The sequence below is a fragment of the Ostrinia nubilalis genome, chromosome 2 (assembly GCF_963855985.1).
Source record: "Ostrinia nubilalis chromosome 2, ilOstNubi1.1, whole genome shotgun sequence".
Lineage (NCBI taxonomy): Eukaryota > Metazoa > Arthropoda > Insecta > Lepidoptera > Crambidae > Ostrinia > Ostrinia nubilalis.
Window position 1 is genome coordinate 9559243 of NC_087089.1, and position 13412 is coordinate 9572654.

The window sequence follows — 13412 nt, forward strand, 5'->3', positions numbered from 1 at the left end:
GTACCTCCTGACGAAACGGCAAGTAGACAACTGATGAAACAACTGAAACGGAAGATTCAGGTGAGTTTTTCAGTTAACAGTAACTTCGTACTTTGTACGAGTCATTCGTTTAAAGTATTGGTTCCCAAACTTATTTGAGACGCGCTCCCTTTCGACCATACAAAAAATTCCGCGCCCCGCCTCCTCCAGTCAAGATTATTTATTAGTCGTATCGAGCAGTGGAATGCATTCTCTCAGTGCTCGCAGGTTTTTTTATACTAAATGGCCCGCGCCCCCCTTTAAAGGTCTTTGCGCCCCCCACTTTGGGAATCAATGGTTTAAAGTTTAAACGAATGCATTTTACGCAGGCATAAAAATAATTTTGCAAGGATGTAAGACGTATTTTTATCAATCGTAGGCGCCAGGGACTCCCGGTCGTCCGAAGAAAAACAAGGGCCAGGAGGCGGCCGGGGAGTCGCCGCCGTCCACGTCGTACGGCCTCCACCCGCCCGTCAAGCACGAGGGCGAGCCGCCGCCCGAGCCCTACGCGCCGCCCTACCCCGCCTACCCCGCGCCCGCGCCCGCGCCCGCCTACCCCGCGCCCTACCCCGCCTACGCCGCGCCGCCGCGCGCGCACCCGCTGCCGCCGCCCGCGCCCGCGCCGCCCTTCCGCGACCCCTACGCCTTCGAGCCCTACCGCGACCCCGCCGCGCCCGAGCCCGCGCCCATCAACCTCAGCAGCGACGGCTGGGCGCGCCGCCGCCCGCCCGACCCGCCGCACCCGCCCCACCCGCCCCACCCGCCCCACCCGCGCCTGCCGCTGCCCGGCAAGAAGCTCATCCTCGAGACCTACCAGAGCGAGGCGCGCGCCGGGCGCCCGCCGCCGCCCGGCGACTTCCACACCGAGTACCTGCCCAAGAAGATGCGCGCCGCCGAAATCCTCGGCGGGAAGCTGGCCGCCGCGCGCCACGCCGCCACCGCCGCCGCCGCCGCCGCCGCCTCCACCTCCGCCGCGCCGCCCGCGCCCGCCGCTCGCCCCGAGGTTGCTTTTTTAGAGGATCCAAAAAACTTAACGAGCCGGTCCAAAAGCACCGCCGCGGCGCTGGCCCGGGAGGAACAGGAGGCGGCGAGTCCCACGCGGGCGGCGAAGGCGCCGACCCCTAGGGCGGAGCCCCGGCGCCGCCGCCGCGCGCCCCGCGCCGCCACGCCCGACGCCTGCTGCGGGCTCGACGGCATCAGCGTCCGCACCGGCGTCATCTGCGAGGAGCGGCACACCGAGATCCTCAACCGCGAGCGCGTCATCAGCATCTGCAACATCGACAAGCACGACCTGGACGACTACCTCAACGAGGGCAGCAGCCAGGAGCACGAGGAGGAGCTGCTGCAGTACTTCCAGACGCGCGACGGCGCGCCCGCGCCCCCGCCCCACCCGCCCGCGCCCCAGCCCGCCGTCGCGCCCGGCGCGGACGACGCCGGCGGGCCTTTTTTAGAGACGAGCCAAGATCCCCAAGATGACCACAGTCAGGGTAAGAACGAAAAAATATCGCAGCTCCGAGAATTGTTGGCGAAGAATCTAAAGAACCAAAGCGGATCATCGTCCCAGAATATGACGATCGATCCGGACGCCCAGCTCGACTCGAGTCAGGAGGATGCGCATAATCAGCAAAATATGAAGCTGCCCGTCGTCTCGGAGGGGGCGTTCAAACCGCTCGGGGGGCCCGGCGACGTCGAAGCGGTTAACGGTCCGACCGTGAATCAAGGCGTCGCTAATAATAAGCATTCGACCGTGCACGAAAACGGGACGTCCCTGTCGTACGTCGGCGACAACTCCGGTCAAATGTTGCCGTCGGTCGGCGGGACGCCCGTGTACAACGGCCACTGTCACAATGAGCCGCAAAGCCCGACTTCTAGAACGCAGCAGTACGATTTCGTACCCATTTCTGATGGTTGCCACTCGCCTGGAAATTTCCATTCCAAGTCGCCTTTGGGGTTCGGCCAGAGATGTCAAAGCCCGACCAAAGTGAATAAACCGATAATGAGTAGTTCTTTACAAACGTCGCCTATTTCTCACAGCACAGCGGCCAGTCCTTTCGTTAGCCCGAGAAACACGCCCGTTCCACGCTCGCGTCTGTGTCCCAGACCTATACCGAAGCTCAACGGGCGTAAAAGAAGAAATCCACTGTCGCTAGGAATGGCTGACCAGTGTCCTAAACAATTTGCGATACCCAATGACCAAAAATTTATGAACAAGACGCCCATGTGCGGGCCGGGCAAGTACTGCCCGTCGCTGCAACCGATGTCGGCTCCGCCCTCTCCGAATATTCTGTCCTCTCAGTACAAAACGCATTTTCATTGCGGTAATTTACCAAATGGTGCTAATAATTTAACTTTAAACTTTTTGCCCAATGTACCGATGCGGGATCACATGAACGGAGAGCTCACACAACCGCTGTCCGCCGATCCGTTGTCGAGTGAGGTGAGCCAATTTTTCCAAGAACCGGTCGTCAACTTCAGATCGGGTCACGACTCTTTCCGGTCACAATCGGTGCCGCTCAAACAAGCTATCAACAACCTAGGATTGCTGAGTTACAACAACACTCCCGTCGGTTCGGTTCCACCGACGCCCGTTCCCAACGAGTTCTGTGATTTTGGATCTTTAGCAGAGACCTGCGATATATCGAAAGCGTGTCTCAATCCCGAAACGTTAGATAAGATATACAACGCAATAGACAGCAGCAACGACGTGCTCAACGCGGGCGCAGGACAGACTCTCCTGAATTCCAACGACACGTTGAGTAACGGTTGTGATCCGCTGCCGGAACAACAAATATTGTCCGACGAACAATTCAACTCGCTGATTCCGAGCGGAGACGACCTGCTGGACAGGGGCGCGCAGTTCAACCAGAGCTTCAGCAACGACGCCGCGGCCCCGGACAACGTGGACGACTTTCTCAAACGTTCCAACAGCATAGAATTCGATCTGTCCGAGTTGGAAACCGACAAGAGCAAGTACTACTCGTCGCGATCCGTGCCGAGCACGCCGCTGCCTTTCAAGAGGGCGGCGCCCAATCTGCAAATAGATTCCTGCCGTTCGAGGGAGCTGTTTCCCGGGGACAACTGTTCGAGCGTGTCCAACGGCTTGTCCTCGAAGTCCGTGCCGTCGACGCCGCAGCTCGTGGAGGACAGGCGGGTGTTCAGCTACAGCAACGGGGACTACCTGATCAACGGGAACTCCGTGTGCGGCTCCGGCCAGCTGCACGGTATGATGGACGGCGAGCAGGGCCTGGCGTCGCCGCTGCACGACATGCTGCGCGAGGATATGCTCAACCCGTTGACGCCTGCGCTCCTGGCCGACCTCGACAAAATGGACAGCACGCCATACGTCGACCTCTAGTCAGCCGTTGTCCGTATCGCCGCTTGTACATACTAGGTTAACGTTAGTCGTTCGTACGGATGCCGAAATGTTGGATGTCTCTAAAGAGTACAATGTTTATGTGTATGCCTTCAGTGAAGGCTCGAACTGAGCTGTGCGCGCCCGATTTCGGATCGCACGCTCCCAAAATTGAGTCAATATGTGCACTGCAATATGTGATAAAATATAAAATCGATGCGATTTCAATTATTAGAAAGTAAGCAAAAGTAAATTAAACGTTACTATGATGATGATTCTGACTTAGACAGATTGCACGCGATGCATTAAAGGGAAAGCGTCTGCAATATCAATATTATTATTACGATTTGATTTACTATGGTTTGTTGTAACGCTTCCGTGGTCTCAGAGCGATACGAAAAATTTATATGTAAATAATTTTCACAGTTGTGAATTTAATGGCCCGTCTTGCTCGGAGACCACGGGCTTATATTAATTAGACTATTATGTATTTTACAACTATTTTAATACTGTTATTTACAAAAACTCACACAATGAGGTTGGAATTAATAAATGTAGCGGGTGTTACTTTGTCTCTCTTTAACAGTATAAAAAATGAGCAAAGAGACTTCAGCCGTCGCATTTCTTATCCTAACTTTAATCTGTGCGGATTGTATGTGTTATTACTATTTTTATTTTAAACATTTTATATTATTGACAACTTTTTAACTCTATCTATTACATGATCATGGCCCTAATTTGTTATTATAACACAAGCATTGTTGGTAAAACACCATGATTTTTTATGATAATAATTTACATACATGCATGTATATAATATTATTATTTCCACATTCCTGTGTAATCGATGGTAAATTTTTTATTTATTTATTAAGATTTATTGTGGGCTCGAACAGGATTTCATAGTGCTAAAAATTCAACAAATGTGTAAAACGTTAGACTAATTGTGACTGTTCTATTAATATAATATCTAACTATTTAAATTATTATGATATAAATCAAATATTGGGGATCGAGTTTTGGTATCTTTAGGTGCCAGTCCAGTTTGGACTCCAAACATGTTGGTTACGTGTTTGTTCACTAGTAGTTTTTTATTACAAATGACAATTGTAGAACAATTTAAATGTCTCGATACCTAAAATGTAGTGCGTTCTGTTTATAAAGCATTTGTCACACTGGTGATTCGTAGTGATTAATGCTCTGAATGTTTATAAAAAAATTAAAAGAGAAGAATGAGCATTCGCTTTATTGGTCTAAACTCTAATGCATCTGTATACGCACATTCGATTGAAATTGAAGATACAGAAGTCGCATATTGAACTGTTATGTGCCTAATGACAATATGAAAGCTCATCACAAATCACATTGGTAACATCGAAATTTTATATATACATTATATATTTATATATTTCGTAGTGTTACAATCCATAGTGATACTGTAAATTAGCTGAACAACAGTTCCATCAACAAATTGTTACGATTGTAGCTATGTAGTATTTATCCAGACCAATGCAGCGTGCCAAGCGCGCTTAGTGAATAAATTAAAATTGAGTTTTAAGAGAAATATAAATAGTGTATTATAGTTTATGAAAATGAATTTATTGTAAGTTAGCACAAAGATTTAATATATTTTATTATCACATAGAAATTTTACTGATATACTAAATTTACATTGAACGCATGAAATGCGAAGTGAAATTTTAAATCTGCCAATATGGCTGCATTGATTGAGCTTAGGAGACGATTCGAAATATTATTTGTTCGTTGTGAAAAGGAGGCCGGCCTTAACTAATGAAGCGACCGAAACGTAATAATCCGTATCAATTGCGTTAAATTGGCAAATTTCAAAAAGTGGTTTGCTATGTAATGTATTATTTCCTTACTAATTCTTATTGCTGACGGAAAGATAATAATAGTTAAGTTACTATTTGTCTACTAGACAGCATTTATTAGTAAGGGGTATGTTTTGGAGGGATACAAGTTACACAGGCAGCTTATAATTTACATTAGATATTTAAGTTACTTCTGTATTTTTCAAACTAAACTCGTGGGTGCACTGTATGGAGGGATTCCTCGACCTTATGTTTATTCAACTAAATACGGCGTGAAAAATGATGTTCGAAAAATAACATATATCTATCTCTTTTCTTAGTAAACAAAAGCCAAAAGGTTCTCTTCTCCACACCTGCGCCCACGCATCCTGAACCGAATACAGTCGGCCGGCTTCATATTGTGGTCCAAAAGATAGATTAGCTCCCAATAGGGTCCTTAAATTGTTTTGCAAGCTCGGTTCTGACAAGCGAAAGTGAAAACATTTGAATTTTACAGTTCCGTTTTGTATAAAACAGCGCGGTTGCAAATAGGACTAAAATTATTTAAGACATTTCTCGAAAGTGCAATAGATCTTTGATGTCTGAAATGTCTACATGAAATAACTTCGTTTACTTTTGTAAAGAAAGTTAAGATGATAAAAAATATAACAGGTTTCTCAGTATATCGGTGGATATTTGGAAAGTATATTTACTTTTATACTAACGTTTTTGAGTTAGTAAACAGACATTCGCCGACACAAATCTCTAAAATGGTATTCTCTTATGACGGTCAATCGATCACATTCAAACTTATTGATTGGTTGCACTCATTATTTATACATGAAATTGATCTTCAAATAGTAATACTATTAAAAAGTTAAAACTGGAGTTATGATAGGATTTCACACAAATACCGACCCTATTAATATTTGCACATTACATTTATGGCGTCATTTACAATTTAAAATATTTCCTCTACCTGTGCCTCGTAAATGAATACGATAAAAGCTTATTAGAACATTTGTTATAACGCTAGTACAAATAACACACTGAATCGACAGGGATATTGCTAATGTAAGTGAAACCGAAGACTGTTTTAAAGTTTGTAGATATTTTCAACCCAAAATAATTCATTTCAAGATCACTTTGTCAGAGGGATGTGACAACGAACGATTTAAGTGATCAATGTTATATTATAATATTCCAATTTGGTACAACTTACCAAAATCGACTAGTACCTAATTACTCTTAAGTTGTACATTTGCTAAGGTACATTTTCTTATTGTTAGTAGACAGTAAAGCAACGTGTAAATATTTTTAATGTTTATTCCATCTCACATAACCAATTAAAATAGATAAACCAATAACAGTCATTATGTGTCCATTATTGCTATTAAGATTGTGAAAATGTATGACGATGTCGACTTATGCCTGAGGGAACCATTTTGTATTTTTTTTATAAACAGTAAGTTACTAAATGAACTAATATAGCATCTCATTTACAAGATATAAACACGTTACTGAACATTATACAATGTTATAAATAATGCGCTCTTTAATAAGACACAATCTTCTAAGAGTAAACACACTTTGTACCTACACCACAAATGTGTCAAGCTATCTTTGAGGAGACAAATAAAAAAAACTAATGAATAAATAATGCTTTCACAAAATATACATTGTATTGTCTTAATATTTAATTTATGGTTCCCGGTTTCTTTCTAGATAGTTTGTCAATTTTTTAGCTAGCAGGATTGTGTTAAAGTTTTATACATAATCAATGGTACAACCATACATGTACTATAACTAACTACGATAACCCTTATGAATTTCGAGGGTCTACTAATCGTAAGTGGACTCTAGTAATAATCGAGATTTGTGTAAAAAAACCTGAAAAATAGTTATTGTAATTTGTAATCACACATCACAATAATCATTAACATAACAATCAATGTATACTTATATAAATGAGTGTTTGATGTTTTGGATTAAATTAACATTGAATTAAATGCACGGAAAATTATAAATAGATTGTATTTGTGTTATAAGATTTATTGTTAATTATTACAATAAGAATTTAAATGGAACCGACTATCAGTAACATAATGGAGATTTTTCTTTAGTAAAATCAAAACATTGTTGTGTAAATACAAATATGGAATTTAGATGTATTATAACATGACACCCTTTAATTTTATTACAAATATGTTGTTCTGTTAATTATTGTTTTTATTTCTAAATATTTTTTATAATTGTATGATAACAAAAATAGTTTTTAATTCTAATTGTTAAGTGAAGATATCCATGTTGTTGATTAGTCTTTTATGGATGTTGATTTACACCATTTGCTATGCAGTGATAATAAATGGTACCATAGAAAACCAGACTATTATTTATTTATTTTTCCCATCATGACGAAATCCTGATAAAACTGAAATATTTTTTTACTATGTATTTGATTGGAAGAATATTAAAACAAGATATATTTCAAGCTTATTTTTAATTAATTTTACCATAATTATTAAGAAAATATTGTGGGATTATAGGATCATCTTCATAACAATAATTTTCTGAAACTGTAACAGGCATTCCAGGTCTCCATTCTAGGAGTAAAAATGTCATAGGTAGAGCCTGCAGATTTTTCAATCCATTTTCTCCATGTGTAGCTTTTATTTTTCTAGCCAAACACCTTTTGACATATGTAAAAAATGTATCCAGGAAGTTGAAACATACACCTGGTATCCAAAACCTCTGTAACAAAAATAAATTATTTCATTAAAATAAATTAATCAACACAACTTACCCCCTGCGACTTAGCACGCGTGGACCCCGTTTTACCCCCTTAGGGGTGGAGTTTAGTAAAGCGGCCCAGGTAGTGTTCCCGGGGCCTAAAATTAAGCCTATTTAGTTCTTTTTTTGGCCATGATAGACTACTAGGCTTTTAAAAGGCTAGTCATTATAAAAAGCCTATAGGTTTAAAAAAAACCTTTAGGCCTAAATAGCCTTTTAGGCTTTATTTCCGACTAGTCTTTCGAGTAGTAGGCTTATTATAAGGCTATAGCCATTATTCAGGTTATGGCTTAGTATGAATTAAACAAGTATTTTTGTATTGCATTTATTTTCAAATTAAATAAAAACGAATATTATTTGAAATTGGAAATAATTAAGTACCTAATTGTTATACATTATTATTATTATATATTTCTAGGATCCCATCATCAGATCCTGACTTGGTGACAATGGGACCACCTCAGAAGTGTACCCTATCGAACAAAAAAAGAATTTTGAAAATCGGTCCACAATTGACGGAGTAATCGGTAACATACATAGAAAAAAAAATACATACAGTCGAACATATAACCTCCTCCTTTTTTGAAGTCGGTTAAAAATTAATATTCATATTCATTTTTATTTATTGCATCCTGTCGTACAATTAGGTGTTTACAAATAAATAAAATAGACCTAGCCTAAAGGACGAAAAATCTTTATAGGTTTTTAGCCTTTAAAGCCTTTTAGCCTTTTTGATGACTATAGGCTTTTACAAAAAGGCTAAAAGCCTATAGTCATCGGGTGGACAAAAAAAGGCTATGAAAAAGGCCTAGCCTAAAGGCCTAAAAGACCTTTTTAGGCTTTTTTCCCGCTGTAGCCCCTAATTCATAGGCTAGCCTTAAAAAAAAGCCTATAGGCCTCGGGAACACTAGGCCCAGGCATTATGCCTGGGCCGCACTCATCGCGATAACACGAAGATTCGCGCTATCGCGATGTGTGTAGCCAAGTATTATACTTCGGTGCTTTTTTGAATAGATACAAGACTTCGTTCCGCTGTCGCCCGAATGTTATCGCGATGAGTGCGGCCGAGGCATTAGTGAATGTCTTATGCTGGGTTGCACCATCTTATTTGAACTTTGACAAATGTCAATAATCTGTCAAACTCCATACAAAAAACACCGGTTATCATTATACATAGTTACGGTCAAAGGTAGGTGGTGCAACTCAGCCATAGTGTTCAAGTTTGTAGGTGTTATAGTTTCTGGGATTTCGTGATTAATCAGTGAGTGGTATTTCATTTTTATATAAATAGATTTAAAAATTATTATAGTAAGTTGAAACATACCTCCGACATTTTAACCAAATCCCTTCCAGAAAAAACTTCAAGTTCTTCTACAATGCCATTGTCATCTCTGAACCCACATACAATTGTATTTACTCCAGCAAGAAATGACTGGCACCACCACTTCTTTGTTTTAAATCGTCTGAAAGTTAAAACAATAATGTGTAAGGATTTAGCTTCAGTTTATAGACAAGTATGATAAAATGTGCATCTGACTAAAAAAATTGGTTTAAAATTAACATATAAATAAACCTTACTTAAAACTTGTTTCTTGTCTGGAATACTCAATGTGTCTGCTTGTTTTTAGTTCCACAAATTCTTTATCATATAAATATTTCACAATTTTGTTTGGGTCGTGATGATCAGGGACTGGGGGAACTTTGTACTGGTCACAGCGGAGTCCATCCATTTCAGCTCCGTACACAAGTGAGTGGTTATTGAGACGAGTAGTCAAAACCAGTGAAAACTCCTTTGTCTCATCCACAGGAACATCTGGATTTGGCTCTGAATCTGGATGCTCTAAAACACATTATGGTACAGTAAGTAAATATTAATTTCGTGTTAGTAATAACTGTTTGGCAGGCCAAATCCTCCATTTCTGAGACTAAATGAACTAATGATATTAGCTAATGATGATAAAATAACTTATTTTTTTATTTAACACCTATAATCTGTTTTATGAAAATCTGAATAAGTAGGTAGGTACATCTTTTTAATTTATTATTGTACTCAAATTACCTACATACCACTACTTAATATTACATGTACTACTACTAACAAAACAACTTAGTAAAACTGATAAATTAAACTATAAAGTTAACAAATTCATTTACCAGATAACATGTATTGTTCAAATTTGTAGCCCCATGATGTAAATTTTATATCTTGTTCTGTCATATTCAACTTTTGTTTACGTTTTTCTTCGGTGTCTCTGGCACACAAATAAATATTCCCTTTAAATAATATTGCAACAATTTTCCATGGTTCTCTGTTTTCGTATGGAGTACATGCAACACAAGTCATCAGCCCACGATAGCAGAATATGTTGCAACTGTCAAGATTGGTACCCCCCCGAAGATCTAATCTAGCCTCATGTTCTAAAAGAAATTTTAATAAATCATCCAATTTCACATCACGGTCATTTGGTTTGCGAATAGCTTCTGCTGAATGCAGGTTTAAATCAAAATGCACTTTCTTGTTTTGCACACATTTCGCAAACATCAAATTCTCTAGCCCAATGTAACCTATTACTGCAGGGCGACTAAATGTAGGAAAATTTTTTGAGTAGATATCTGCATTAGTGTGAAGTTCTGGCTGCATATTTTAAAACCTGAAACTAGAAGATTAGATAATTATCAAACCATTATTATTAAAAACTGTCCACAAACAGAACAGTATGAACTTTCTTATTGTTACAGAGGTGAGACGATCTAAGCGCAAGCTTGGGAAAGAGAGTCTGAGGGTGTTTAACGAAATTAGAAATCATTTAAAAACTTACTGATGCTATGATCACTTTTAAAGTAAATAAATTTAATTGAGCGAACCAAGTTCAACAAGTCACAAACTAAACAACATAGGATTTTTGACACAGATACAGGGCTGCCAGATGTACGATTTAAATCGTACTCCTACGATTTTTTGGCATTTCTTCTCATTTACAATCGCTAGACCACGATCTAGCGATTGTAAATGAGAAGGTTTATAATACCACGCTAGATCGTACGGAAAGTGTACGATTTTCCTGCACCTGGCAACATTTCGTAATGAAACGAATGTGTTCCTTGCGGCAGCTTTATGGTCGGGGAATCCCCTATCAACATTACTTATGCCTAAATCTTTTACTTGAAAAATGACCTTTTTACAATGCTATATGGTCTGTATTTGTGTACATTGTATGAATGAATGAATTAGGCTTGTGTAGTACATGTACTATGTACTAATAGGAAGCAATTCCTTTAAGTGAACGAGAACGAACTATTCCTTTTTGGTCGTTCAAATCCACAGATTTTTGACTGTCAATTTTGACATTGACACTGTGACTGACATACTTTTTTTTTGAGTAACAAAGTTTTGGAGCTCTATTTTATACAGCTAGAAAAATAAAATTTCTGGGAATTTGGCTGTATGAGCCTGATATCATTGCCAACCCACAATCTTTATGAAGAACATTGACATTGACACTGCATGTTGTGTTGTTGGTTTGTCGCATACCAAAGAGCATAAAAGAGTATCGCATACTCTCTAATCTGTGGTTTGTCGTTACAATTTCAAAAAATGATTACGTTTGTGTCATAGATAAGAATAAGTACTACGTATAGATAGCCGTCTCAAGGTTTTGATAGAAAGAGGCGCCATCTAGTTCTCAAGCTCCGTACTCGCTTCTGCTTGTAACACGGTGCTTTCGTCGTTCATGGTTCGTATCCAGGTATTATTCCAAATATTATTTTGAGGCGCAGTTTTATTTTGGTAGATTTTTTTCCAAAACAATGCAACAGTGCATTAATTTGGAAAAAAAAATCTACCAAAATAAAACTGCACATAACCAATTGCTAAACAAGGTAAAAGAAATAAAAAACAAATATGTAAATCATTTAAAACTTTTATTTTTACTTTTATGTGATACAAAATATCTGTGCGCTAACATTTTCATAGGACAATTTTCATCAAAAACTATATTTTTACCATTTAATATATTATTTATTTCTTTACACCAGTCATTTATCATCAAGGAAATTCCTTTACATATTATAAGTTCTTTAACTTTTTCTTTATGACTTTCGCATGTCACAAAATTTAATGTTACAAGAGAAGTGGTTACCAATTTTATATATTCGGATATTTGATCCGATTCACACTGTGTTGATAAAATTAACAATGTGATTTCTTCTATATGCAATAGGCATTCCAGCAAATGTTTATTGGGATAGTGAAGATTGCATTTTTCTGAATATTTTTTCATAGTTATAAATTTTGAATAGATTTCTTCACCATCCCCTTCTAAATCACTTTTACACATTTCACAATAACCAATATTTTTATAAATTGTTTTAATAACCCAACCACTACAATAAGCAGCTGCTGCGCATTTTTCGATGTTTAACGGATTTTGGCTTTTTATTAAATTATCAATGTTGGTTAGATCCATGTTTATGTGATCAAAATTTATTATTATATTTTTAGGTAAGGGCCTAACAATGTTTTCATAAAAAAGGTATTTGAGATTTTGTAAACAATAGCCATCATCACTTTCGCAATTAGCCCCAATTGATTTAGGCGACACCATATTATTTATTAAAAGCGCTTTATAAGAAGCCTCAAATGCCGGCACTGTAGGCATTATATTTCGATGCCCATGAGCCCTTATTGCACCAAAAAAATTTTCTAAAGGGTCTTGATTGAAATTGCGCAGCAGTAAAGATTTGAGCCCAATGGAATGTAATTTTTTTGTTATTTGCTGGAATGCTTCTATAGTTTTAATCCAACTTCTTAAAGATGGAACCACCCCTGAGCGTGCTCCACCAACAAATTGCATGGATTTTAATATTGGTAGACTTTTATACCACAACTTATGATGTGGTGACTTTGGCGAGACCGCAGATCGGTAAACTTTACCCTTTTCAATTCTGTTGTAACTACCGTTTACGGAATCGAACAAATTGTCGAAAAATAATAAAATTTCTGCAGTATCTTGAGCTTCTTTTGGGATTCTGCCAGTTCCTATAAACAAACACATTATATAGTTACATACAAGTATAAAATATATTTACATACTTGTTTTAAATAAAATTATTATAAGGTAGTCCAGATAGTGTCGTGCACCAAATTAATTTTAATTTACATATTAATTCGTTAATCAAATTAATTGTAGTCAAGTCCAATGTATTCAATGCATTTTTGTAAAATTAAATCCTTATGTTAAAGTCAGTTAAAAACGAATCTAGACATTATGAAATCATGGAATATTTCCAAGCAGATGACATGAAACTCTTGCAGTAGAAACTAAGTTATAAATTATAATATTCGTGACTATGATGACTGGCATAAAAGGCAAGTACAAATAAATGTTTACCTGCTGTAAATCCCATGGCAACGCTGACAGTTTTACTAAAAAGTTCCGTGC

General features: G+C 39.1%; 2 protein-coding genes across 3 annotated transcripts; one reads left to right on the forward strand and one right to left on the reverse strand.

The window, feature by feature from the left end:
• The first annotated feature begins 901 nt into the window (after positions 1-901).
• Positions 902-7562, forward strand: LOC135078571 (uncharacterized). Its single transcript, XM_063973105.1, has 2 exons — positions 902-5790; positions 5854-7562. Exon 1 carries the CDS (start codon positions 902-904, stop codon positions 3371-3373), a length of 2472 nt encoding a protein of 823 aa, XP_063829175.1. The 3' UTR covers positions 3374-5790; positions 5854-7562.
• Positions 7563-7664: 102 nt separating this feature from the next.
• Positions 7665-10907, reverse strand: LOC135082590 (decapping and exoribonuclease protein-like). 2 transcript variants are annotated; one of them, XM_063977380.1, is made up of 5 exons: positions 10791-10907; positions 10126-10622; positions 9550-9811; positions 9296-9434; positions 7665-7932 (listed from the first exon to the last, which is right to left on the reverse strand). In XM_063977380.1, the coding sequence occupies exons 2-5, from the start codon at positions 10610-10612 to the stop codon at positions 7681-7683; spliced, it is 1140 nt and encodes a 379-aa protein (XP_063833450.1). In that variant the 5' UTR covers positions 10613-10622; positions 10791-10907; the 3' UTR covers positions 7665-7680. The 2 variants fall into 2 exon arrangements, with proteins under 2 accessions (XP_063833450.1, XP_063833442.1); XM_063977372.1 differs by having other exon boundaries at positions 10126-10628.
• Between the last annotated feature and the right edge of the window lie 2505 nt (positions 10908-13412).